The sequence below is a fragment of the Daphnia magna genome, linkage group LG2 (assembly GCF_020631705.1).
Source record: "Daphnia magna isolate NIES linkage group LG2, ASM2063170v1.1, whole genome shotgun sequence".
NCBI classification, from domain to species: domain Eukaryota; kingdom Metazoa; phylum Arthropoda; class Branchiopoda; order Diplostraca; family Daphniidae; genus Daphnia; species Daphnia magna.
In genome coordinates this window covers 4,563,083-4,589,329 of record NC_059183.1, presented here as the reverse complement: position 1 = coordinate 4,589,329, position 26,247 = coordinate 4,563,083, and the positions used below count along the sequence as shown (strand labels likewise).

Sequence of the window (26,247 nt, the reverse complement as noted above, 5' to 3'; positions counted from 1 at the left end):
TGTTTGTCTGATTTCTGATTAAAATTCTATTGTCGAACTTGTTTCAAACTATATGAAAACAGTTGATTCTCTTCCGTCATATTTTCAACTGCGCAACCGCTCCGCGTCACTTTCTCCGCCAAAAACCATTCGATGATCGTTCCCAGATTTCAGTCTTATGGAAATTCCCAACTGCACCTGTGACTGTAGGTGAGAAATTGAAGAGTCTGTCTCGGATCGTCCGCAGACTATAGTAGCTTTCAATAATGAATAGCTCTATTGAGATATTCATAGCAGACGATCGTGACATGAAAGAGAATAGTGCTGTCATTGTATGGAGTGTCATCGATCCCCTCGAATCGACTAACAATAACTGCATTCTTGGTGCTGCTCACAGTCCATTCCCAATTGAAATGGATACGTTTCGATCCACTTGTCACATTCTACTCGTATCAACAGGCGTCCCGCTCAATCTGTTCATCGCAATCGTCATCATGGCGTTCAAAAGATTGCATAACAAGCCACGCAATGTTTTGTGGCTCGGCGTGACTTTCTGCAACCTGTTCACGCTGCTCACGATTTTGATTGAATTCTTGGCGTATCACATGCAAAATGCTTTGATCTGTTTCATTTTTGTCTCCATTACTGGTGTGGCCTACACTTGCCTACTGTTCAATTTACTTTTAGCATTGATTGACCGATACGCTGCTATTGTTCATCCGCTCTGGCACCGACAAAAAGTCACAGTTCGTTGGGTTGTCGTTGGCCAATCGATTAGTTTCATTTTCGTTGTTTTGCTCATCAAATTCCCATTTATCGCACAATTTTCTCTTCCCGAATGTGATTTTTATCCTGTTCACGCCAAAATCATCGCCGTCTGCAATTTCATCCTCTTCGTTTTATGCATCGTGGCACAAACTGTCGTCTACCACAAAACGCGTCAGTGTTTCAACAGCAGTCAACAGCGAGGTGACAGTAGAGAAACTACCGTCACTTTCGTCCAGTCGGGACCGAAAACTCAACGCCGTGATACGTCGGCCGAAATATTTGTATTGCCCAGCAGCAGCACTCAGAGCGACAGTCAATTACGTCGTCTGCCTGAAGCCATTGTCAACATCAACAGTCCTCCAGCCAATGACAATAATCAAGCGAGTTTGTGTACCACTGGTCCAGTGACTCTTCGTCGTCATCACGTCGGTGGTAACCGACAAATGGAGGTCGAAGCAACTTGGAGTCTATTGATGGGTGTCTTTTCCTTGTTGATATTCACGTTCCCCACACTGGTGATGGCTTTCATCGAGTGGGGTTGTCGAATGATTAACGGTGAAGATCAGTGTCCTCCATTGATCAGTGTCATTCTGTTTTACGCCCGCGAACTTCTACTCGGACATCTCGTCTATAATCCTGTCATGTACATGATAAGAAATAGGGAATTTTCGTCTACCGTTCGTGAGAGATGTTTCGTAATCTCTCGTTAAGCAGCTTTCTACGGATAGGCGAGTGATCTCCTGTCTGTAAACTTTGTCAGTGTGATCCTTCAAGGTGGTGATTTTTAACTTAATGCTCGATCCATTTTACCCTGTCGCCTTGTGTTCTGATGAGACTTACGTAATTACGATGTAAACATGGGTTGTCGGTCGCTAAATCAGCCTCTACAGTCGGTTGGTTGTCTGGTCAACCGAATCATTGGAAACTTTTATATGGTACCAATCAACACGAATCTTATCACACATGAATGTCTATAATTTCTGATAATCTCGCCATTCTGGCTCTATGTCATCTCGTCTCTCTGTAATTGAATAGTTAATATATCGAGTCCTGGCGACTGATGATAATCTTATAATTTGCTTCTTTTCTATGTGCTGCTGGAGATGTCACCATACAGCATAAACCAATTTTGCATTTCATTAGGACCTTACAAATACATCAATCAGCTCCGTCCTTGCAACGATATATATAGTGTGGGTTGGATAAAAGTTTGCGTTAGAAACAAACACGTATGGTCACCAAATTCAAATCAGGGAGTTTAATTTTGAGCAATATAAGGGAGGAAAAGCCAGCAAGCGGAAGGCATGTGTGTAATTTTCCAATGATAAAATTCAACGGTGATAGGGTATTGCCTTGATTCTAATGGTTAATGATGAAGATGTCAAGCTATTGGGCATCAAACGGTGAAGCTATTCCTCACCGCCGTCTTTGTCAGACAATATGTTCTCCGTTCTGATTAATCTTAACAAGCGGGATTGAAATATGGCTCTGCTATATGGGTTTAATACAACTATTCCCTCTAAAAGGCCTTTAACAACGAAGAAGAGTAGTGAGAGATATGACTAATGGTTGGTGATTCGGCCAGAAAAGGACAGCCTTTTCATTCTCTATTTGAATATTGCCATGGAAACCGATTGAACTAAAATTATCGAGCTGGTTCAGTTGGTTGAATTCTCGACATTAGTTTTGTCGAGGCAAATCAACAAGACTGAAGAAAGGATCTTTTGATTCCTTTGCTTAGCTTGGGAGAAGACATGGTTCCCCAGTGACAACCTTTTTCAGTCGTGAAATGTGAGTGGCTTTGTAGCTCCGTTATCTTTAATAGAGATAATAGAGTACGTAAGTGAACCTTTCATACGTTAATAACATAAAACAGGATGCACTTTCACATCAAAAGAATCGAAAAAAAAAAAAACTAGCAATTTATTTTGTACCCAGTGTGCAATCAGTAATTCTATATGCGCTATCAGATTTTAATTGAACGAACTTTCGCTTCGAGTGGAATATTAGATTAGTTGGGTCTATACACACATTCTGAATGAGAACAAGAAAATGAAGAAAAATCTCATATGTCGTGCTGTTTGCATTCATACACTTCGATAATTCAGAAACAAGCGGGATCTTTCGCCATCTATGAAAGCCTGGAGGCAGTTTAACAGTCCCGCGGAAATGGATCCAATGTCGCCACTCACTGTCTGGTGGCCAACAGTCACGTCATTACCTCTTCGTCCGCATACACCGGGTTTACCGATCTACCCTATTCCTGCAACGTATTACACTGGAGAAACCCCGATGAAGCGAATAGCATGAAAAATAGAAACTTAAAGAATAACGTTCCGATTGGCTGACGGCCAAAGAAAGAAAGAAATGAATTACTTGATTTGCATCACTGTAATTGAATCCTGTAGTTATTAATTAAGTAATTCAATAACGTTGTGAATTAACTATTGAACGACTATATAATAACTAATGTAAGCTGTATAAATAATAGCGTACGTAGATTAGCTTCTGCTCATAATGGATGCGGCAAGCGATGCGCGCGCAAATCCTCGCTACGTGCCTTCACCCACACACACAAGAAACCAAAGAGTCTTATTGTGTCCGCATAGGTTTACATGCAGACAAATAGGTCACGGCTATAATTTTTGAAAATGATCAGTATTAATAAAGCAAAAAAAAAAACGAGTTATAAAGTTAAAATCCTACTTCAATAAATAAACTATTACGGAATAATGCTTGTCTATAATTTAGCCGCTACATAAAATGCGTACAATAGTTACAAAAGTTTAATTGCCTCTTGGTGCAAGTCAATCATACCCAAATCTAAAACTATAGCATCATGTATTTAAAAAAAAGGGGGGAATTATGAAGTGTAAACAGAAGGAGAAAATCCAATCATCGCAGGTCGGCAAGCTGTGCCAACTGAAAAAATACGTTAACGGATGTATTTGTACAGCGTGTAACAGCAAGTGAAGAGCGGCTGAACAGACAGCTGAAATCTTTGTGCTACATATCGCACAGCAGTCTGGACGAAATATTTATTCCTTTTTATTTTGTTATTCTATGCGTTATTGTTACTATTTCTTTTTTCTTCTTCTTTCTTCCTTTTTGCGAATAGAAAATGGGCGGAGGGGTCTTGCATATCCCTGCCGATGTCGACTAGAGAAAATCAATGCGCTGCGTGCGGAGTGCATTTCTCTCTGAGCTCACCCGCTCACGCCAGCTGCTGGCTTGAGCGCTTCACTCGATTCCGTATATTTCCGCAAGTTTGTTGCTGTCCCAACCATTGGCGGGCCTGCCTCGTATACATAGCGAGCTTTATACTACGCCAGCAGTATGAAGGCTGTACTAGCCGCATCTGGGAATCGCATGATTCAATAGCTTCTCTTTCTCTCTGTTATATATACCCTATAGTGTTGCTACACTCGATCTATATGCCCCCGCTGTTGTGTGCATGTCGAGTCATTTGTAATGTGGAGCTGTCTCCCCCTTTCCTTCTTTGTCTGTCTGCCCGTCTCCCATTTTTCATTTATTATGCCGGCTATTGTATATGGCACATACTATAGCTATAATACAGCAATTTGACTATGCGGAGGGGGGTTGTAATATTCTGCGTCGTCTGATGCTCTTATATCCCCGTAGATATATTGTGTGACATTTCAACGATATTCCTGGATCGACATGGCAAAAATAACAGGGAGAATTGCGGAAGACGAGCGTTAATTGATCCAACGCCCACGCCAGTTGATGATGACTGGATTTTTGTTTTTCCTCGTCAGCACTTCTCTCGCTGTAAACACTGATGTATACTCGTAAAGCAGGGCGCTACGAAGGTCGATGACAAAAAGAGGAGGATATAAAAGGCTGTCGAGCGAAAACTGCTGCTGTCCAAGATCTTCCGTCGAACGGATCAGTAATACTGCTACCATCAATATAAAGAAAGAGCCCAAAAGTTAACACTGAGGAGGGCAAAAAAAAAAGGTCCTTTTCTTCAATTTGCCGCATATCCGACCAGACTTCATATCGATTCGAATGGATGACAGCTACTAAATGACTTTTTCTTCCGCATTTCCTTCGTGTTGTTGCTTGACTGTATATAGGACAAGACCCCTAGACATTTATCCGCATTGTCCACCTCGTTCGATACACGTACTGCCGTTGGAACTTACATAATGTACGGCAACAGTGACTTTCTTATTTTCTGTACACGTTTCACTACTTTTGAATGAACGGATTAGCCGTGAGCAATCTGATTTCTTCTGCCCCAATCATGCCCTAATGGATGTCTTACGCATAAGAAGGACGTTATATATAGATAAGTTTGTTAGTCCGTCGATGACGAGGGAAAGAAAGTCGTGGACAGTCAGACATAAGAAAATCCATGATGCGGTAAGAGGAACTAGTATATTGTGGATCGATAATAGGCTCTCTCCCAGTCCAACTCTTATTGCCAGAAGGAGCGGCGGAGGGGGGCGAAATCCGCGCATGATGGACGACTAGTGCTCAGCGAGGATGGAAGAAAAAGAAAAATAAGGGAACACAATCAAACGAAAAACACTCCCTAGCAAGCGGAATCTTGGAAATGGCAATGCGGGATTTCAAAACGGGGTTTCCGCTTTGCGACCAAAAATGTTTAATGACACGTATAGCAAAACATTAGAAACAATAAATAATCTCGGCGATTAGTTTAAATGTTAGCTTCAGTGTGTGCGCGTAATTGTTGGAAACCGAAAAAAAATAAAATAAAATGTGGTTTTTTAAGAGACCAACACACGGGAAGCCCAAAGACTGCGTTGCGTATATACGTACCCAAAGTTGATTTGTGATAACTCGTGGTGAAAAATAAGAAAAAGAAAGTATGGATCGATCGAGGGCGAACAAAAGTATGCAGAACAGTCAGCACGGCAAATTCAATTTAATTTCCCTTTCTACTTGCTTTCTTCTTTTCTTTCTAGGGTGAGGTTAAGAGGAAAATGAAGTTCTTGGGTGATTTTGCCTTTTCGTTTTATGCACGAAAACAAAAGGTGACACAATCGTTCAGACAAACAGCATTTTGTTTTTCTCCCGAAATGAACAGAAAAAAGTAACACACAAATAAAAGAGAAACTCAGAAAAGAAGTGGCATTGAGATTTATCCCAAATTTTATTCTCATCAATGTTTTCTTTCGCGCCTGGCAGTCAATGAATAAAAAGAGACAAAAGGGAATGATTAAGTTTTGCCTCCTCATTTTTAAAGGAATGGCAGCGATTGGAGATCCAAAAAGAGCAAGAAAAAATCAACAAACAATCAAACAAACGGCCCACCCAATACCTCCCACAACCTCAAACAGGTGCTTTACGTCATCCTCGGGAGACAACATTATTGACGATAGCTCAAGACAACAACAACAAATAATCGAAAAAAAAAATGGGGGTGTCTCGTCTAAACTCATGGAAATTTTATTATTATCTTTATACTGTTGGTTTTCGTCATTATTTCTCCCAGTAATTATTCAAACGATTGCGCGTAACCCGCCAGCACAACTGGGAAATGAAACACATTTAAATGCGGGATTTTTAACTTTTTCTTGTCGCTTGCTGTCATTATTGATGGTTCAACTCGTGTAGAAGAAGAGAAAACAAAACAAGAGTGTGTGTGTGTGTGAATTTCAGGACCACCGAGAGAAGCAACGACACGAAAGGAAGCCAATCATAAATGAGAGATAAGAACAAAGTGATGATTGAAAGAATTTCGTTTTTTTTTTTTTTTTTGGTAAGTGTCGCAGTATAATGCGTGACTATATGGTGTAAAAAAAATTTTTTACAATAAGGAAATAGGAAAAAAAAGGAAAAAAAGAAATGCAACAGCCAATTGAGAGACACGAGCTGCTAAGGGAAACGAAAGGACGAAAGGCTTATGCTTCCCTCCGATAAAAAAGATGAACAACTCGTGGTAAAAATGAAACAGAAATGAATGACGATGAAAAAGAAGAATTATAACAATCATAAAAGTATGACGATGACACCGACGACACCACTGGCGCTATGAAAAGTCAACTGTGGCCGGTCGATATTTTCCTTATCGATTCCTAATAATAATGAATTGAGAATGTTTGCATCTATTTTGATAATATTAGAATAAAAACATCAGCAGACGGCAACCGCAACGGCAGCGTCTATTAATAATAATGCATCACAAACGCCAAATAGGAGGGCTTTATGTTTATTGTGGGTGGACAAAATAGATGAATAAAGAGAGATAGAGATAGATAGAGCGAGAGAGAGAGAGTAGGGACCAGGAGGCGGGTGGGTATGGAGCTAGAAGGAGCAATTCAACAATCCCCACAAAAAAGAGGAAGAAACTAGTATTATTATTACATAGGGAGGAAAAAAGAAGGTCAACATAAACATCATTCGAATTCGTTTACACTATCGACAGCCACTAACGATGATGTGGGGTGTGTATGTCTCAATCTGCCACTTCCATCCAAATCGAAATATCTAATTCTGAATACAAAACCCAAAACAGAACTGCAAATCGTGAACACAATTCAAACAGGGATCAATTCTTTTACAATTTCTTCTAAACCGTCTGACACACACAGTTCAAAGACGAAGAAAACTATTTCTACACAAAATATTTCAACAAAACGTAAAAAAAAAAAAAAAATATAAAGACAACCAAAAAAATCTTTAAACTCCTTCTGTCTGATTCTCTACACACGTAACACAGACACACACAGACACACACACACACGAAGAGCACGACTTCTTCATAGACTCTCTATGGCTCTTTTTGTGTCTCTACGTTTCAACTAAGACTATAACGAGACATTCCTCTTTTATTACAATTTTTTTTTTTTGCAGAGTTCACTACCTTCTCGTTTCGTCATCATTTAATGTGTTTCTTAAAACTCTCAACCTCGGTTGAGAGAGGCGGGTAGCTACCGAGCCATACAATAACACACGAGTGAGGAGGAAGAGGATTTCTAGGCAAAATAATCGGTTGGGCATCAAGAAATTGATTACTATAAATAAAACGAAAAATAATAATTAGGGAAAGGAGATAATCATCAGATGACAGAACTAAGTCCTAAGATCTGCAATTGAAACAAAACAAAAATCGCTGTGGGTCGCCAAAACGTGCATACCCTCCACCCCCTGCAAAATAATGGACAGGTTGATAAGAAAAGAAAACGGGACTAAATTGATAGGAGAGCACTCGAGTGAGGAGGATCAATGGCTGGCGAAGGAAAAGGTCGGAAAATATTTCGCAATGACGTGGAATGAAAAATGAAGTCACCATCCCGTTTTGTGTGTGTGTGTGTGTGTGTGAACGAACCCGTAAGACCGCGGGGAAAGAAGTTAAGTGGGGAGTTGAAAGTTATTGCAAGTGAGCAAAAATGATTGTGGGGAAAAGGAGGATGTCACGATGAAACGGGAATGGAGCGGATGGGAATTGCAGTAATAGGTAATGTGGTGGGAAGGGTACAAAAAAAAATAAAACAAAGAAGAATAAAAAAAAAAAAAAAAAAACGCCACCATTCATTCTACGGATGATGCTAATGGACTTGGTGGAAAGTGGAGCGCACACACACGCCACTACGATAACAAAATACAGAAATGGGAGCAAAAATTATTCTTTTCTACAGCTCAACGGAACCCCACCCCGATTAATACATTATTTTTTACTTTTTACTTATGTACTACCAAGGTCTTTTAAACCTATACCATGTGTTTCAGTGAGTTTTACTCATAACTGTGATTTCGTGTTGCTTCGGAAGTGTGTGTGTGTGTGTGTTTCCGTTAATATTTTATCTTAATTCTATTCGAAATCTTCTCTGACGGAAACCCAAGATCTCTCCTACACTCGAAGGGAAACGCTGCATAGTGACGAGCAATAGCCAACCCGGCAAATCAAAAGGGGAGAACAAAACCGAATAGAAAACAAAGGATGGCGGAAGGACTTTGGAAGGGGGGGGGGGGATGTTGCATTCGACTGCCTTTTTTGCTTCAGAAGGCAGTGGAGAGAATATTCCGTCCAGCGGCTCTCAAGTATTGGCTACTTTTTCGTTTGTTTTAAAACAGTAAATCGTAAGAGCAACTCTTTACCCTCCCATTTCACTGTCTGGTGAATCCCAACTCCTTCCGGAATCCCACTTTTATCGAACTGAGTGTGTGTTGACGTGGAGAGAATGGACGAAACGAAAAAGGAGAAGGAAAAAAAGACCTCGTCAACCTGTCGAAGTCGGTAGACAAGAGCACGCAGGATGCGAAAAGAACTGGACGAGAGATAAAGAAAAGGGAGAAAGAGCGGGCCAAATCGGGAATTCCAGTGTACGAACTTTTAATTTGGAGACCGAGAAGAAAGAAAGAATGAAATAAAGAAAAGAGAAAAAATAAGAAAAGGAAAAAAAAAAAAAGGGGGAAAATACAGAAGAAAAAATATATAGAGAGAGGAATGGATAGGCGAATGCTGCGTGTGGATCATCATAGTTTTTTGGGGTTTTTTTTTGGTTTTGTTTTGTTTGTTTTTTAAGCCAGAGAAGGTTAGCTAGATGTAGAGGCCAGTGGTGAATCCGCGCCTGGATGAGCTGGACTACGCGAGTTTCGCATTCCGCCAGAGGAGCCCAGGTGACGGTCGTCGGGTCGGAGACATCCCTGCAAGGTGACCATCAACTTTCGCGAACCGGCCTGGTTTCGATGTTCGCACAACCAAATGCCCTGCCAAGTGCCCAGCGCCAAACGGCCGTCGCTAATCGGCAATGTCAACGACGATCCCAGGAAGCAAGCTTTGACATGGGCGGGCTGATGTCATCCAATATCCGCATTGTCATCATCGTCACGTGTTGATTGTTTGCCGCGATCGTTATAGGGCGTGTGGATGGATGGACGTTGACAAAAAGGCCGATGACAATCCGCCGGAATTCCGGTCGAGGAGATATCCGCGCGTGACAGTGGGGAAAGGGGTGGAGTGATGGAGTTTTTAACGATCGTAAAGTTAAAAAAGGATTCGAAAAAAACAAACAAAAATAATAATAAATAAATAAAAAATAAAACAAGGAAACAGAATGAAAAGAAAAAGGGCAGTGAGGAGAGGCGGTAGAAAGGCAACATAAAACAGAAAGAAAAAACACATTGAGTTACGGTGATTCTACGAAAAGCCGCTAAACTCTACATCTCTGTATACTCTAATAATCTGAATATGGAAACTAATCTAGTCTTCAAGCCACACCAAATTTGACATTGAGAAAAAAATTCAAGTTCAACTTTCTAACTAATCAGACGAGACGAATAAAGTACCCACCATATCGTCCGGGCCTTCGCACGAGTGTCTATACGGCAAGCCCTGCTCACAAGAAGAAAAATATAGAATTAAATAAAAGAAAAAGATGTTTCTTATAAGTTTTTGAATGAAAAGGAAAATTTTTGAAATTTGCTCACCTCAGGGATGATTCGATTTAACATCATTTCCATATCATCCCTTGAAAACCATAAAAATTATTAATAAGTGATGAAATCATAAATGACACAGTGATGAGGTTTACCGGACATCTGGATCCCAACTTTCATTCAATGCTAAACTAGCTGACGTATGGAGTACTGAAAGGGGGAAAAACAATCAATAAATATTGCTTGTGTACTGGTCAAACATGTGTAAAAATATACTTTGAAAGTGAGCAAGTCCAACAGAAAACTGTGAGATTTCAGGTATAAGTCGCAGAACCTCTTCTGTGACTAGGTGGACCCCACGATGCTGAGGCCTGAGGTTGATCCTTCTCTGAAACCAAGCAGAGCCAATTTGGATACCACTGGAACTACGGCTGGATCCGGGTCCACCACCAGTATTGAGTTCACAGCTCATTTGAAAAGCAGTCTTGTATGGCTTCTACGTCAGTTTAGTTTCAGGCACACCACTTTGTCCAACACATTCATCATAGGATTGTATTAAAATCCCTTAAATTTCCTTCACTACCTAATCTCACTTGCCAACGTCGGTTAAGGCGCTCACAGAACGTTGATGGGTCCAGCAGTCACTCGGTAAACATTTTACACGTATGAATGGCATCTTTCTTCATTGGGTAATCGAAAGATGTAGGCATCATAAATGTCGATCACCCTTTATTCCTTTTCCAGCAAAAAATGATCCAATTCATTTTCCTATTTACGGGATATTTACTACTACAATCTCAAATACTTCCACGAAATTTAGTATTACACCGCCATTACTACACTTTTGCTTCCCAGTTCTGGCTCTGCTCACGACAGTTCACCCGATTCAACATTACTGCGGCTAGATGGCTCCTTCTGGACGAGAAAAGGATTTTCGATTAATTCACTTCTCATTTTATATGTTGTTTAAAAATTCTGTGGCGTTACGCAAGGAGCAAACAAACTTTTAATAATTTATTCTGATTAGCACAAATTTATTTTACAAATGTGATAAAAGATGATTATGAGCTTAGCAACCATGGCAGCTAATTCCCGCCCTGACGGTACACTGGTACAGGCGTACAGCTGCATGGCTGCAAGCCTCCAACCTTCTTCTAACGATTCTGTTTAGCACAGACCGCGAGGTTTTTCATTTTCAGTACTTCCGCAGTTATTTTGTGACATGCTGTTTTCCCGTTAACACACTACAGTTTCCCGTGTTACACGTGGTTCTTGTATTGGGTTTGTGAAGTTAAATTCTACTGAAATAATTGACTTCTTTCTAATCCGAAGAATAAGTAAAGAAACAGAAATTCAGATGGAAAAGGAAAGCAATCAAGCAGAAGGTGATCTTCCAATAAAAAAAGCAAATGAAATTGATAAAAATGAGCTTGAAGTCAAGAAACAAAAGGAAATGGATCCAAATGAGCTTGAAGTCAAGAAACAAAAGGAAATGGATCCAAATGAGCTTGGAATTAAAAAAGAGTATGAATAAATTTACAGTGGTCCAAATTAAGCAATTCTTTATCTGACAATGATCTTAAACATACTTGCAGGTACTTATTGAGCATCAGGGAAAGAGTATTGTGTACAGAATTACTGTCTGAAAAGGATCGTGTATTGATTGATGGCTCAGAAAAGTCAAATGAAAATGTAGCTGACTCAATCCAGAAAGGAGATTTGAAATCTATGTCAGTGAAATTAAAGGGCCAGAACAAAAATCGTCCACCTCCAATGAGATTTGATATTAGTGAAAGGATATGTCCATCCTTAGTAGATGTGGCTGTAGATGAAGAGCCATCAGCTTGCCCTTACAATCCCAATTGCCGCTACAGGCATGATGTGATAGAGTATATGAAGGAAAGAAAGCCTGATGTACTACCTGGAGGATGCCCTAATTACCAAAATAATGGTAGATGTTCTAGGGGCATAAGCTGTCTTTTTGGTGAAGAACATGTAACACCTGAAGGAAGAAACAAAAAGAACCCTAATCCAATCTCTCCTGGTTCAGAGTACTATAATTTCTTATCAAAGGATCTCCAAAAGTCTCTGAGGAAGAAAACATACAACTTTAAAAAAGCAGAGAACATTGTAAAAAAGAACAATAAGAACCAATGTAAGGATGAAGTCAGCAAAAATGTAAAGGGAACAGTTGACGAAGCAGAAACAGAACTTGTTCATGAAGAGCCAGCTGCTAAGAAAACAAAAGTAGAAATAGGGCCTATTACTGATGAAGATATTATCAGTTTGAAACCTGATGAGAAGAAAAAGGTATTAAATATATATTATCCAATTAATGGCAACATCAGTTACACTGAGCATTCCAAATAGATTGACTGGAAGGGTAAGTTGTACCTGGCGCCTCTAACTACGGTCGGAAATTTACCTTTTAGAAGATTATGTAAAAAGCTTGGAGCTGATATTACTTGTGGCGAAATGGCCATGGCAGAGTCTCTGGTCGGAGGTGGGCATCAAGAATGGGCCTTAGTGCGCAAACACAAGTCGGAGGACCTTTTTGGAGTTCAGGTACTCTTTTGTTTGACATTTTTATTTCCTTGCTTAATTTTCAATTGTAAATTATTGCTTTATTAGATCTGTGGCGCAAATCCCTATATTCTTGGTAAGTGTACCCAACTGCTCGAAGAGAACACCGAAGTCGATTTTATTGACCTCAATCTTGGCTGTCCAATTGACATGGTTTACCAAAAGGTACCTTAGCAACGACCCTTCGTTTTTTGGTGAATAAAAAATTTATTTACATATTTCCTTGACAAACAGGGTGCAGGCAGTGGTCTAATGCGTAGACGTGGACCATTGGAATCCTCTATAAAAACCATGTCGCAACTACTTAAAATTCCTTTTACTGTAAAAATGCGTATGGGTGTTTATACAGACCATCCGTTCGCTCATCAATTAGTGGAAAAATGTCGAGATTGGGGTGTCTCTATGGTGACCGTACACGGTCGGTCCCGTGAGCAACGCTACACTCGTCTGGCAGATTGGGATTACATTCGCAGTTGCGTCAAAGCAGCTGATCCGATGCCCATATTTGGAAACGGGGACTTGATGTCATACGAAGATTACGAAAGGGTAGTTGAACAGAGCGGCGTTGCAGGTAACGAGTCACTTGATAAGACCCCTCTACATTATCTCCCTATAATGTCCATTGATGCTTGACGATGCATTCTTCGTATAGGTGTAATGATTGCTCGTGGGGCGTTGATCAAACCATGGATTTTTACTGAGATCAAGGAGCGAAGACATTGGGACATTAGTTCTAGCGAACGATTTCAGTATATGAAAGGTACACGTAATACTTTTTTAAATCGTTCGTTTAGGAGTTATTACCACCACGGTTCTGTATTTCATTGATTTTCAATTTGATTTCATTCCTTAAATAACAGATTTTTGCAATTATGGACTTGAACATTGGGGATCCGATTCACAGGTAATTACAAATAACTTATGAAAAATATGTATTACGACTATTCTAGCGCTTTAATTACTTGGCATAGGGTGTCGAGAGAACGCGCCGTTTCCTTCTTGAGTGGCAGTCATTTGCCCATCGTTATGTACCCGTTGGTTTACTTGAAAGACCACCTCAGAAAATGAATTTACGTCCGCCTCCTTTTCGAGGCCGTGACGACCTCGAAACGCTTCTTGGCTCGCCCAATGCCGGTGATTGGGTTCGCATTTGCGAAATGTTCCTTGGGCCCGCACCCGACGGGTTCCAGTTCCTGCCCAAACATAAAGCCAATTCATGGAAGTGAGCAAACATGGACATTCGGTATCCATTCGAACGCATTATTGCTAGTCGAGGCAAGTACTAACGAGCAATAAAAAACCAGCCAGTACCAGCCATTACCGGATTTCAACCATCTTGTTGCACGTCACCGCAACCATGAGCATTATCTAAATCCTTCCATAAGTCTCATAAGTGACACCAATAAAATAATAATAATAATAAAAAAGGCAAAAAGAACCAACTGACGTATGGAGTGATAGCCTTTAGATGGTTTTTTTCTACCGGCAGATTGCACGAGATGTCCCGTTTTTAAATTGCAACCTTCTTGGCCTTGACGGCACTTTTATATCAAGGAAACCTAATACGCGTTATTTCCAAAATCCTTATCTATTGTCCGCCGTGTCGTATGGTGATCCGACTTCACTGTTTTTCGAAATCCTTCTAGACTAAGCTAAGAAGGTGAGCACATAAGTCATAAAATTCATTTATTTAACTCAAAAGAGCACTTGAGATCGCGAATGTTTGCACAGTTTTTTAGCTGAGTTCCGTGAAACTTTCGAAGACCGAAGCAAAAAGACATGGACAAATTAGAACAATTAAAAAGGAAAACGAAACAATGAGCGGATGATTCGGAATACTGGACACCAGATCGACGTGATCCGAGACCAACGTAGAACGCATTTGACGAATAGCCGTGAATAGATCCATGTAGGTCGACTCAGGTGAAGTGTTTGGAATCGCCGTTGGAATGAACAGGCCACATGCACTCGCACCCAGAATGAACTTCCTTGGTAAATAAAGTCCAACAAGTTGTCCCTATTTTTCTTTTGGCTATTTGAATCGTTTTGGTGCGTTGGACGCAAGCCAAACCTGATTTTAGGCACATCTGTAAATGATTCAATTTTAATATCTTAATGATTTGCAGTGGAAACTTTTAATTCAAAGTCAAGTGAGCATCTGCATGAGCGCTAGGAATACCTGTGAGCCATCGTGATGCCCGCGGTGATGAAGCTTGTCGGCAGTGTGTTTGCACTCGATCGAATGGTAAAACGGCGGTCGAAATTCGTATTCGGGTTCGTCTGAATCCTTCTGTAGGTCTACCCTGTGATTGATTGACTGACAGAGCGGCTGATAGTCCTGTGATGATTCCCCCGAATGTAAAAAAAAAAGGGAACACGACAACGATTTTGTTAGGTAATCTGCGATGGAGAGGATTTAAAAAATCAGAAAGTACCGGCAACGATTCACGATCTCTCGTCGAAGACGGTCGCCAATTGCGAATGGCGTTTTCTCCGTGCGCTTCGTTCTTCTAAAACATATTTTGAAATGAATAAGAGTTTGTTTGTTTTAGGGGACTCATGAAGAGTATGCTATGTCACTTACCCGAAACGGGAAGGCATCGGTGGGACGATAAATCCACTGGACGAAAATAAAAAAGGAGACAAAGGCGATTTTGGGAACGGTTGAAGCCATGACTACCACTGACATTTGTTTCAACTATCCTCTGCCTTTTAGAAACGAATCCAACCATATATACCCTGCTGCTCCAGTGTGACGCCCGAGTTTTCCGTCATTGTTTGAACGAGTGCAGTGGGAATTTCCAACGCTAGTATTCACGATCTCTCAACTTATGTGCGTGTGGGCAAGCTGCAATTTTGCTCGACAAACTAGTGGGTGGGGCAGCCAGGGGGAGAAACTGGAAACTTCGTGTAGGTTGATTATTTATCTAATATCTCATCTGTCCGCCATCACTACTGACAACACCACCGATTTCGGAAATTAGACTTTCAGCCTGTTGTCCACGTGATTGCCATCCAGTTCAATTGAGTGGACTTTCGTAGTTTAGACCTTACGTCTTAAACTCTTCGTTTTTAATCCCAACCGGAAATGTGAAATCAAGTACTTAATTGCCGGATTAAGTCAAGAATCTCGTGACGTCAAATGTGTTTGATCACCATACATCCGCGTTTAACTTTTCCGCCACGATTAGAAGTTCATCGTTGCATTACGTAATGGCGTCCCAACAGCTGTACTCAATACCGTGACCGTTGCACCTGTTTTTCGTCTAGTCTTCAGTAAACTTAATCATGTCCCAAAATCGAACTAGATCGGGTTAAAACCAGGCTATTCGAAGCTTATTTTTATCGATAACATTTTATTTTAACACTGCTCATGCCATTGTGTAAACAAAAAACAACCCACACATATAAGAAAGAAAGTTGTTATCACAGATGAGGCAAAAGCGTTGTAAATCTGATTAACTCTGGATAGGCCTAGTGACATTTTACGGCAACTGACAGTTACATTAAGCCGTCGTGGTAATCTTTCCAGTTCATTCTCGTTCGCCTAATCCCTGTAACTAGAATAAATATTTAAAATGAATGTGAATGCAGGTGCAGAAGGAATTTCCTGGCCCAATAACGTGATAATTAAGGAAAACTTTAAAGTTCTTCACAAGATGGGGAAAACCCTGTTGACATCCCCCAATTTCCAAACTTATCTAAACCTGTATCGGTTGTTACTCACGATAACGATGACAACAACCTGATCACGTTCCCTTGACATCTCTTCAGCATCCAAATGTATCGGTTTTTTTCCTCACGAGGTGATAACCGTGACGTATGACACACAAGCCACAACCTGAACAGTTTGTTTCAATATTGGCATTTGTAAACGTGATCAGTAAGGAGTTTCGGACTGACTATCACATGGTTGCACAGTGTGCGTCGCTTCCAGTAGAATTTTGTATTACTCGTTGGCGTGTTCGCGCTGTCTGAGTTAGTTCGCCTGAGCACGTTACCGAAAAAAGCCGCGAAAAAGTATTGAATGTGACGTTACCCTAACGGCCGACAGATGGCGTTTACGACAAAGCTTCCCTCCTCCCATCTTTGCTTTCCTCTTGTGTGTATGAGTGTGTTCATGGTCGAAAGAGAATTTTTGCTGGGGCCAGTCAGCAACATTCACTACAGTGCTGGTGTGTCCCTGGTTAGTTGGAGGAGGAAGGAGACGGAATAAAAAGTAGAGGACTTCACTCCGCCCTTGAGGTAAGTTCACCAAATATGACCGACTCAAATCATGTTGTTGTTTTAAGAAGTATTGGTTTGTCGTGCTGTCGATGACGACAAGTTCGGACGCTGCCTTCTAGTTGTGTTGTGTGCATTTTCGTGGTGGCCCTTGTGTTATTGGTGTGCTGTGTGAGTGTACATTGAACGCCCCACACGACGAACTACGAACGTGTGTTGTGTTTCTAGATATCTTTATTTGTTCCCCTTTTTTTACGGAAAAAAAGTGTCGATAAAGCCAGCTGCTGTCTCTGGTTCCAGCAATTTTGGCATTCTTCTGGATTTGGCCTTCCTATCACCTTGTGTTTCGACCGTGTGTTTTGACGTGGAAGGCCTTTGTTTGGTATAATTATGATCTCTTTTTAACTTATCCTTATTGTTCTTTATTACGCAAAACATTCCTCAGAGAGGATTGTGAAAATCATTTGCTAAGAGCATTGAAATATGTTTGGAAAGCATGCCATTATGTTGTTGTGACTTGTTCCGGTCGAGACAACGTCTTGAAACGTTTGGATGGAAAATGATTTTGGTGTTGGCAGTGGAAATTTTGGGTGTGTGTGTCAGTGCATTCAAAAATAGGAAATCACAAGAGAGTTGGTGGCTTTCGACATAAACTCCCCACACACACATACACTTCGAAAACTCGGCGAAGCAGCAGCAGCCATGTTGGTTTATTGGTTGAAAGGTGCCTCAGGGTTTTTTGGAAGTTTTCGTGGCCTTTTTTTTTTCGTTTTCCTCTCATTTTTCGCTTTTTTAGATTCCAAGAGCACTCGAGCAGAGTACAAACTTGGGGAGTCGATTCTCAAATTCAGTTCTCAAGTTGTTTTATATTTCACTTTTCATTTCCTCTCTAGCGATCACACAGTAACCTTGACGGTTGTTGTTCTCGTCCTTCATCAATTAAATTCAAAACTGGTATTAGACAAAACTGGTGAATGCCTGTTTTTGTTTCCAATTTCGATGGCGATTTTGACCGTTTTTGGCGCATTAGACTTTTCTTTAATCATTACCCACCAATTGTCGGATTTGGTTATAAAGGCGATGATATTTACCGGTTGTTTTCCCCTTTGTGGCCGTTCCCGGCATTTTCCCCTCATCCTCCTCCCCTCCTTCTCTCTTTTCTATGATGATTGCATTAGAGTCGGAGTTTCATGGTTGTTTTGGGGTTTTCTTATTTTTGAAGGCTGGTGCCTATGGCCATCTAGTGAGCGTGAAGGCTACTGCTTGGACTTAGCCTTTGAGGGTCATTCGCCCCCATTTCTTCTCTAAACAAAACAAAAACGTGACACATCTGCTGGCCTCGTACCTCCTCTTTGTACCATCAGTACACACACATGTTTCACCATTGTGAGGTGGGGGTTTTCGACTGACTGCTTTGTCAAATCTGCTCCAGTTTTGCTTTTTTGAAACTGAAAACAAACTTTTTTTTTCCCTTCTCTCAAACAAATTCTTTCTTCTTCTGTCGACAGCTAAATCAACAGCGCTGTTGAAAAAGATAACTACTCCTGGGGTCAACGTTTGAAACAAACACCTATTTCTTTTGTTCGTACATATTTATTCCTTTTTTTTTCGGTTTTGAAAACGAAATGCCAATCACTGAAAAGGAAAGAAAGAAAAAAACAAACTTTGGAGACACATTAAAAAGGAATCCCTAAAACCGGATTCTTTTTTCCTTAATAATAATATTTAAAAAACAAAACACACACGAACTTGCTTTTCGAGATTAAAAAGAACCGAGAGTAGCAAAAATTGTTAGCTTTCGGAATTTTGAGTTGCTTTTGTTGCGATAGAAAAAAAATGTTTCTGTATTCAGGTTTTTTGATTTCGTGTTTAGTCTCTTCGACATCAGGTAGATATTCTAGCTACTCTCTTTTTGTGTGTGTATGAATAAAATACGTATAATACCATAAAAATTTAAATATTAGTTGTAGGGCGTTTTTTTTTTCTGTTAAAATGTCTTTGTTATTCTTCTTCGATTCCTTACCCCCCGCACAAAATAGATATGCGCCCCCACCGAAACTCTCCGTGAGACCATTGCACTTGTGTGTGTGTGTGTGAGCTACAGCAGCATATTGATCCTAGCTCGAGGCTATGTAACACACACAAACACCATACTCCGGGTCCCGACATTTTTGTTTTCACCCCTCGTGAGAGAGAAAGAGGGTGGGAGTAAGGGGTATTAAATATCGAGGAAAAAGCATTTTAGCTTTTTTTATAACAATAATAATGTCGACTTTTTCTTTTAAATGGCCTGACAGCTGATAGAGAAAAGGTGTTGGGAGGCCAACATAAAAAAAAAATGTGGTTGTCGGCCTTACATCTCGCGTTTCGTAACTGCTCTGTTTCGTGCGACATCTTAGACGGGAACATCCGGAGTATGGGCCGTTTTCTTGAATGAGCAAACCTTTGTACAGTTTTACAAAAATGAGTGATGAATTCAAGTTGGATGTTTTGTTTTTAGCGGAGAAAAATTATAGGTTACAGAATTTTTTGGGAAGAAAGGGGTTTTCTTTACTGTGCACTGTCATCGTTGTGACTGCTCTCCTACCGACGCTTTTATTGATCCACAATCCACAGCTACCCGAGTCGACGTCCATGTGACTGTGCACCCCCTTGTATGTTATCGTTCCATCTTAGTTCGATCCGCTCGAGTTTTAACATACCCCACCCAAAACCTCGCATTGTGTGACGACACGATCGATCGTCGTCATCAGCACAAGCACGAGCTTACTACCCTTGCGTTCCCCATCCACCCTAAAGGTCTGAATCAATGGGGGAGGACTTTGTCTCGTTCGAAACAAGAGGGAGAAAAGACCCTTTTAATAAATTTTTAGAGTCTAGCCATTTAAATGAACCGATGGACGCACCATCTATCGGTCGAAGGCATTTTCGTATTTTAGTTTTTATTCATTTTTATTTTGTTACAGAAATTTATCAAAGAAAACTTGTACAAAAATGGGTTTTCGACGGAAAGGCAGGGGAAAAACAGGAGGTGGGAGGTGCAGTTGGGTGTAATAGTTCCCGTAGGGGAAGAGAGAGAGAGAGAGTTGGAAAAGGGAGAGACCGTGAGGGGCGTTCGGGTGTAGGGGCGGCCATTTCCACTGAAAACAGCCAGTCGGCTGCCAACCTGCCTTGAGGGTTGTTGGATCTTGTTTCGACGGACAGAAACAGGGAGAAAAATAGAAAACGAAAAATTCTATATTTTTCCTGCGTCGAAATTTTATTCCACTCGGGGAAGCTTAGAAACGATCGTGTCAAGGACAGCAGTGCAGGAGCTACTCTGTGTTCTGCCTGGAAAACTTGTTTCCTATTGTGGTCTCCATGGTGATGTTTCCGTACGGACGTCAGTGTGCTGTGGTGGTGTTGGTGGCCTCTGATTCCGATCTAGGATAGGCAGAAAGAGAGGGAGAGAGAGAGAGAAAGAAAAGTAGTAATAGTTGGTGTTCAGTTGGTAGTCCGTTTTGGACGATTGTTTGCAACCCGCCAAGTTGTCGGTACGGTTGGCTGCCTGTACGTTTCGGGAGAGCCAAAGAGAGTTAGAAAGTGACCTTTTTTACACTCTAAAATTCATGGAAAGTGAAAACGACAGAAGAAACAACAACAACAAAAAAGCAAACGGCGCTTTCTAGTGTAAATTCGAAAGAGAAAAGATTTTTTTTCCCCCAATTCTCTTAACTTTTTTTTTTTTTTTTTGAAAACCATTCTAGTGGAAACCAGCTCTGACCGTGTCGGCCTCTCTCTCTCTCTCTTTCTCGTCGTCAAGTGCATTCGATGGGAATAGAGTCGTAGAGTTGGTTTTTTTGTTTTGTTTTATGAGCGAAAATCAGCTTAGCAGTTACACAAGTGTGTGTGTGTGTGTGTGTGTGTGTGGTATCTCCTTCCGAGATAGAGATATACTTTACTGAAAAATATATCAGATAACTTCGTGAAACGTTGACGTTTCTTTGTGTCGTGTGTGTATGTGCCGTTGTGTAATCATTTCCGCTCAGGGGAACAAACAATGGAGACGAGGTAAGCAGACAGGCCACAATTTCTTTCTTTTTTCTAGTGGTGCCTCTCTTGTGTGGCTTCGTCTTGTTTGAGCGTTGGAGCGGAAGTTGGCTGCAAGAATCCTGCAAGATGGCTGTGTGTAAAGGAGAGAGAGAGAAAAGTTTTATTTTTTCTTTACTACCCTTCGTCCTGTGTGTGTGTGTGTGTCCGCGCGATCAAGTATTGATTCGCCATCGACTTTTGTGTGTGTGTGTGTGTGTGTGTGTGTGTGCAGAGCCGACTCCCGGAGTCGACTCCATGTACACACTCATTTTCCCTATTTTAGCCCTAGACACACACACACACACACATTTTCCTCCCTCCCCCTACGCCACTTCCTCTTCCACCATACTTATTTTCCGTTTTCTCAATCGATATGGCGCACGCAGCGCACTTCTCAATGCTTCCCAGACAGAGGGGCGAGGGAGAGCTTATAGCGTGAAGGATAGGGGGGAGGTTGTACAACTAGAAAATATTTTCATCCCCTCTCTTAGGAAAAATCTTGCCCGAATCCAATGACCTCCCCTCCTCCCTATATTCTAATTAAATACCCGTCCCTGCGCACATGCGAAAATTGAGAAAGAAATTGGATGCTTGTCCATCCTCCATTTTACCAGCATTTTAAACTTGAATGGAAAAGGTTTTTTTTTTTTCCCAATTGCCTTGTTTTTTTGTCAGATTTTTTTTTATCGTAATGAAGAATCTGGTGATGATATTTAAAAAAAAAAGTTTGACCGACAGAGCCCCCTCCCTATCCTCCCCCATCTGAAAACAGCTGCTTAAACCTGGTGCAGCTGCTCAGCCCTGGGTGGTGGTGATGATGATGAAGAGCACATAACACGTAAAAAAAAGAGAGAAAGAAAGGAAAAAAAAAATGTACAAAAAAGAAAGGCCAGCTGTGTTTTCGGCTTGATTCGGGGTGTATTTTTCGACCCGTGGTGGAGTTTAAAGGGCCAACACACGACGACATATTACACACAGGCAACGGAAGGCCCGTGCTGTGGCTCACGAACACTACCCCACCCCCACCCGAAGGAGATAAAAAAAAAACGAAGGGTGGGATATGAGAGAGAGGAAGAATATCGGTTGGGTTGGTACGCAATGGAGGAAATATCATGCGAGATAACACGTTTACAAAAAAAAAAAAAAAATAGAAAGACCTGGAGAGTGAGTAAAAGAGAGGTTTTTTTCTTTTTGAGTAGCCAACAGACTCCCTCCCTCGGGCACTATCGTCTCTTTGTCCCGATGTTGTGTGTTGGTGGTTGGGCAAAGTTTTTTTGTTGTGTTCCAGCATTGCGGAGAACCCACGAGTTGTTGAGGGAGAGAAACATTCACACACAGCAGAAGAGGACAGAGAAATTCGGTGGTGGACCTTAAAGGTTTGGGAAAGAAGGGGAAAAAAAGAGAAGCAAAATGATCTGGTGGAAAAAGAAAAAGTTTTATAAAGAGGTCACAAGGAAAAAAAATAAATACATAACCGGGAAACTTGTTTTTTTTTTTTTTTCTTCATATGTATATAAATATCCAGGCCCCTAGCCTTACAGGGTTATTTTGGAGAGCGTGAATACGTTCTGCCTCACGTTAAGAAAAAAAAAAAAAGCAAAAGCCAAAGGGCTTCTTCATCCGCCGGTTCCTTCTCCCCTCTCTTTTTGGAACTCATGGGTAAATAAAAAGCAGCTGGGCACAGAGATAAACCTTATTTTATTTTATAAAAAGAAAAATGGGTTTTAATCTTATCTTTCTGTTGTGTGTGTTGTTTTTATTTTACCGGTTGTGAGGAACGAGGAGTCTTGTTACGTGTTCAAATGGATTTTCAATGTAGGATAGTCAAGCCTTAGTAGAGTTCCCCTTCTCCTTTTTTTTGACCCGTGTTGTTTTGACGTTGGAAGTTTTTGGTGGGGAAACTTGGGCGCATCCGGTTGTTCCAGCCGGAACAAGTTTGGAGCAGATGATGGTCATAAAAACGAAAGGGGTTCGCCATTTGGAAATTGGGGAGAGAGAGAGAGAAAAATAAGAATATGAATATGTTGTCATGAATAAGAATATAAAAAAAAAAAAAAAATTATATTTCCCTTGTTTTTTGTTTCATTTGTTTTGTTTTTCGTTTGCATTGCAAACTAGTAGGTATCGCAGTAATCGCTCGGGCGGAATCCTCGGCCAGCAGAGCGCAAGCGCAAGTGCTGCTAGCACGGCTAGTAGCAACAATTCGGCCAGTTCAACCGCCTCTACTGGGGTGTCTATAACTTGGACGAGAAGTTGCCAGGTATTAAACACTTTGAAAAAGTTTGATTGATTTAATTTAATAAAAAAAAATCATTTCTTATAGGCGACGTGCAGTAAGCAGCCTTGCTTGAGCTGCGCAGGTAATCCGCTGTCAACGTCGAATATTCAAAGTAGTGCTCCAGCCGCCGCAGCAGCAGCCGCAGTAGCAGCCGCTGCATCCGCAGCTGAAACGGAGCATCGTATTTATTTGCGCAGCCACCGACAGCGACGCAATCAACAGCTGCTGCAAATCCAACAACAACAGCAGCAGCAGCAGGTCGCCAATTTAACTCTGCGTCCATGGACGCGATCCCGTGCGCAGCAGGTGCTGCACCATTATCAGCTTGAGCAACTCCACCCTTCTCATACCGGTATCTTATCACGTCCTCCTATTTGTCTCTGTTGGGCACGCACGTTGTCATCAAAACAAATTGCGCAACATTTTTGCAGGTGTCGTTTACTTGACTAACCCCAGCGAGAGGGCTGCCAGCAAAACGGGCATACCTTTGGTTCAGCAATTACCGCCACCACCATTACCACAACAGCAGCAGCAGCAACAACAACAACAACACCATCAACAGCAACAACAGCAGAACGTCAGATTGGCCTTGGCCGCTGTCACCAGAGCCTCATCATTGCCTACGGGTAAGAATAATTTGATAGGATTTTGTTTTGTTTTTGTTTTTTTCTGGTACGGTTGACGACTTCAGCTGACCTCAACTTCTTGTTTTCTTTTTTCTTTTTTTTTCCTCCTCTTTCTTGTTTTCGGCTTCATTTCTTGTCTTCCTTAAAATGCAAAAACAAAAACTAAATGTTGATGCAAGTCTTGATCAAAAGGGAATGTAAATGAATTATGTTTAATGTTAATTGCAGGTGTGGACAGGCGTCGTGTGACGCGTGGGATGACAATGGGTCAGAAGGTTTCTGGCGGTGTTAAAGGTCTCAGCGGTCGGGAAGGCAGTCACTCGTCGCTGGGCGGAGCTAAACCATCCAATTCTCGGCATGAAATGCCACACGATTTTACAAAACCTTCGCGGCTCGAGGCACTGCTCGACATGCCACCAACTTCCAGGTACTTGATTCACATACTGTCCAAACATTATGTCATGAAACTCATTTCTTTTTTCCCACCCAAAATCCAGGGAAGTGGAATTGAAACATGCATGGAACGCAGACGATCGGTCTCTCAACATTTTTGTCAAGGAGGAGGATCCATTGACGTTCCATCGACATCCAGTAGCTCAGAGTACAGATTGCATCCGCGGCCGTGTCGGTTTTACCCGCGGCCTCCACGTCTGGGAGCTCAATTGGTCAACTCGCCAGCGCGGCACTCACGCAGTTGTCGGTGTCGCTACCCTTACAGCACCGCTCCACTCTGTCGGCTATCAGAGTTTGGTGGGCAGCAATGACCAGTCATGGGGCTGGGACCTTGGCCGCAACAAACTTTATCACGACTCGAAAAATCAAGCTGGCACCACGTACCCGGCCATCCTCAAGTCGGATGAAAATTTCACCGTCCCAGATTCGTTTTACGGTACGCATCTTTAATAGCTAAAACGATAATATTTTATTATAGTTTTTTTTTTATTGTACGTGATAACCAACTTTCTCTCTTGTTATTTTATCCTTCTAAAATCAATATGCAAAACAAAAAAAAAACAAAAAAATAGTCGTTTTGGACATGGATGAGGGAACATTGGCCTTTGTTGTGGATGGGCAGTACTTGGGCGTGGCCTTCCGAGGTCTTAAAGGCAAGAAACTTTATCCGATCGTCAGCGCCGTCTGGGGGCATTGTGAAATCACCATGAAATACATTGGAGGACTCGATCGTGAGTTTTGCTTTCTTTTATTTATTTGTTTATATGTACTATTAATTTTAAAATGTCCACCATTTAATTTTATTTTCAAAATTTTGCAGCCGAACCATTGACGTTGACGGACTTATGTAGGCGGGTAGTGCGCCAAACAGTGGGAAAACAGCGACTTGAGAGGCTAGACGAGCTCAATTTACCACCGGCTCTCAAGAGCTACCTGCTCTACCAACACCGGCGATGATCCGTCTTAGCGCAGAAATGAAAATGGAAAAAAAAAAAAAAAGTTCATCAACTTTGAAAACAAAAAATAGAGATAAACACATTTTTTTATGAAAAGAAAAAAAAAGGGGCCCATCCAAGAGTACAGAAAAAGATTTTTTTTATGAGCTCTTGAAATGGCCGACGATTTCCAATCTCACTTGACACATCAGAGGAATATAGATCCTGAAAGACAACAGAAAATGAAAGGAAACTCTTCACCAAAATCTTGTTTTTAGAAACGAAGAAGAAAAAAACAAACAAAACAAAACAAAATTTGACCATCATCATCATTCTGATCATACACACCCAACCCCCGTGGATATGAAAATATTGTCTGCCCTCCTGTTTTCCTTTTTTTATTATGTGTCGGTTCCCTTTTGTTTTTTTATTTTTTCAACCCCCACCTCTTTATACACTTCCGTCAAACTCTTTATGTGTGAAACGTTTTGGAATGATTTTGCTTTGAATTTGTGTGGGGGTGGGAAATATTTAGGACCCGGGAGCTCAAAAAAAGAACTACAGTTTTCAACCCCTTTTTGTTTCTATAAGTCCATTTTTTTTCCGTTTCATTTTTCATTTTAACTTTTTTTGATTTTTTTTTTTTTTTTAAGATACTGTTTACGTATGTGTAAGTCTGTGTGGATGTTTGCGAGACCAAAAGTTTTTTTTTTTCTTGTTCCCAGAAAGATTCGTTTAGGTTTTGACGTGAAAATTCAAATTGACAACGTTGTCTGTGTGTTATGCGGCATGCCAAATTTTGTGTAATTCGGACGGCTCGCAGGAAAAAAAGAAGGAAAAGAAACATTTTTTATTGTATGCATGTGTGCCTGTAAGTGTGTGTATTGTACGTCTTTCCCTTAAAAAAAAACGACCGTGTGAACAATCTCCTCCCTATTTCCTCATTCTGTTTTTACTA

General features: G+C 41.1%; 5 protein-coding genes and 1 long non-coding RNA gene across 9 annotated transcripts; 3 read left to right on the top strand and 3 right to left on the bottom strand.

The window, feature by feature from the left end:
- The first annotated feature begins 39 nt into the window (after positions 1–39).
- On the top strand, positions 40–1,816 carry LOC116915780. Its single transcript, XM_045169690.1, has one exon. The coding sequence runs from the start codon at positions 246–248 to the stop codon at positions 1,455–1,457; it is 1,212 nt and encodes a 403-aa protein (XP_045025625.1). The 5' UTR covers positions 40–245; the 3' UTR covers positions 1,458–1,816.
- Positions 1,817–5,871: 4,055 nt separating this feature from the next.
- Positions 5,872–11,097, bottom strand: LOC116915778 (UPF0047 protein YjbQ). The gene is made up of 5 exons (XM_045169688.1): positions 10,396–11,097; positions 10,275–10,329; positions 10,171–10,210; positions 10,034–10,075; positions 5,872–9,534 (listed from the first exon to the last, which is right to left on the bottom strand). The coding sequence occupies exons 1-5, from the start codon at positions 10,589–10,591 to the stop codon at positions 9,277–9,279; spliced, it is 591 nt and encodes a 196-aa protein (XP_045025623.1). The 5' UTR covers positions 10,592–11,097; the 3' UTR covers positions 5,872–9,276.
- Positions 11,098–11,247: 150 nt separating this feature from the next.
- On the top strand, positions 11,248–14,140 carry LOC116915771 (tRNA-dihydrouridine(47) synthase [NAD(P)(+)]-like). Of its 2 annotated transcripts, XM_045169686.1 has the most exons (9): positions 11,248–11,543; positions 11,583–11,643; positions 11,715–12,429; positions 12,490–12,684; positions 12,751–12,867; positions 12,937–13,273; positions 13,355–13,462; positions 13,563–13,606; positions 13,674–14,140. In XM_045169686.1, the coding sequence occupies exons 1-9, from the start codon at positions 11,477–11,479 to the stop codon at positions 13,926–13,928; spliced, it is 1,899 nt and encodes a 632-aa protein (XP_045025621.1). In that variant the 5' UTR covers positions 11,248–11,476; the 3' UTR covers positions 13,929–14,140. The 2 variants fall into 2 exon arrangements, with proteins under 2 accessions (XP_045025621.1, XP_032776786.2); XM_032920895.2 differs by having other exon boundaries at positions 11,248–11,643.
- Positions 14,141–14,371: 231 nt separating this feature from the next.
- On the bottom strand, positions 14,372–15,966 carry LOC116915779. 2 transcript variants are annotated; one of them, XM_032920904.2, is made up of 4 exons: positions 15,287–15,966; positions 15,138–15,209; positions 14,882–15,040; positions 14,372–14,789 (listed from the first exon to the last, which is right to left on the bottom strand). In XM_032920904.2, exons 1-4 carry the CDS (start codon positions 15,389–15,391, stop codon positions 14,622–14,624), a joined length of 504 nt encoding a protein of 167 aa, XP_032776795.1. In that variant the 5' UTR covers positions 15,392–15,966; the 3' UTR covers positions 14,372–14,621. The 2 variants fall into 2 exon arrangements, with proteins under 2 accessions (XP_032776795.1, XP_032776796.1); XM_032920905.2 differs by having other exon boundaries at positions 15,138–15,212; positions 15,287–15,881.
- A 4,020-nt stretch (positions 15,967–19,986) lies between these two features.
- On the top strand, positions 19,987–25,589 carry LOC116915773 (protein gustavus). 2 transcript variants are annotated; one of them, XM_032920898.2, is made up of 8 exons: positions 19,987–20,976; positions 23,116–23,257; positions 23,321–23,627; positions 23,707–23,901; positions 24,130–24,328; positions 24,399–24,790; positions 24,927–25,085; positions 25,175–25,589. In XM_032920898.2, the coding sequence occupies exons 1-8, from the start codon at positions 20,966–20,968 to the stop codon at positions 25,309–25,311; spliced, it is 1,542 nt and encodes a 513-aa protein (XP_032776789.2). In that variant the 5' UTR covers positions 19,987–20,965; the 3' UTR covers positions 25,312–25,589. The 2 variants fall into 2 exon arrangements, with proteins under 2 accessions (XP_032776789.2, XP_032776790.2); XM_032920899.2 differs by having other exon boundaries at positions 19,988–20,976; positions 23,119–23,257.
- Positions 22,186–23,120, bottom strand: LOC123470079. Its single transcript, XR_006643558.1, has 2 exons — positions 22,763–23,120; positions 22,186–22,689 (listed from the first exon to the last, which is right to left on the bottom strand). It is a non-coding gene; the product is annotated as an uncharacterized LOC123470079 (long non-coding RNA).
- Positions 25,590–26,247: the final 658 nt, after the last annotated feature.

Bases quoted from the DNA above. Each gene is read 5' to 3' on its own strand.
- LOC116915773 (XM_032920898.2), top strand. The intron at 23,628-23,706 runs GTATCTTATCAC...ACATTTTTGCAG, and splicing joins ACTCCACCCTTCTCATACCG to GTGTCGTTTACTTGACTAAC. The intron at 25,086-25,174 runs GTGAGTTTTGCT...AAAATTTTGCAG, and splicing joins ATACATTGGAGGACTCGATC to CCGAACCATTGACGTTGACG.
- LOC116915771 (XM_032920895.2), top strand. From the start codon at position 11,477: ATGGAAAAGGAAAGCAATCAAGCAGAAGGTGATCTTCCAATAAAAAAA. The intron at 11,644-11,714 runs GTATGAATAAAT...ACATACTTGCAG, and splicing joins GAGCTTGGAATTAAAAAAGA to GTACTTATTGAGCATCAGGG. The intron at 12,685-12,750 runs GTACTCTTTTGT...TTGCTTTATTAG, and splicing joins AGGACCTTTTTGGAGTTCAG to ATCTGTGGCGCAAATCCCTA.
- LOC116915780 (XM_045169690.1), top strand. From the start codon at position 246: ATGAATAGCTCTATTGAGATATTCATAGCAGACGATCGTGACATGAAA.
- LOC116915778 (XM_045169688.1), bottom strand. From the start codon at position 10,591: ATGAGCTGTGAACTCAATACTGGTGGTGGACCCGGATCCAGCCGTAGT. The intron at 10,211-10,274 runs GTAAACCTCATC...ATGGTTTTCAAG, and splicing joins AGTTGGGATCCAGATGTCCG to GGATGATATGGAAATGATGT. The intron at 9,535-10,033 runs GTGGGTACTTTA...GGATGACATCAG, and splicing joins GCGAAGGCCCGGACGATATG to CCCGCCCATGTCAAAGCTTG.
- LOC116915779 (XM_032920905.2), bottom strand. From the start codon at position 15,391: ATGTCAGTGGTAGTCATGGCTTCAACCGTTCCCAAAATCGCCTTTGTC. The intron at 15,213-15,286 runs GTAAGTGACATA...AATATGTTTTAG, and splicing joins CCGATGCCTTCCCGTTTCGG to AAGAACGAAGCGCACGGAGA. The intron at 15,041-15,137 runs GTACTTTCTGAT...GAATCATCACAG, and splicing joins GAGATCGTGAATCGTTGCCG to GACTATCAGCCGCTCTGTCA.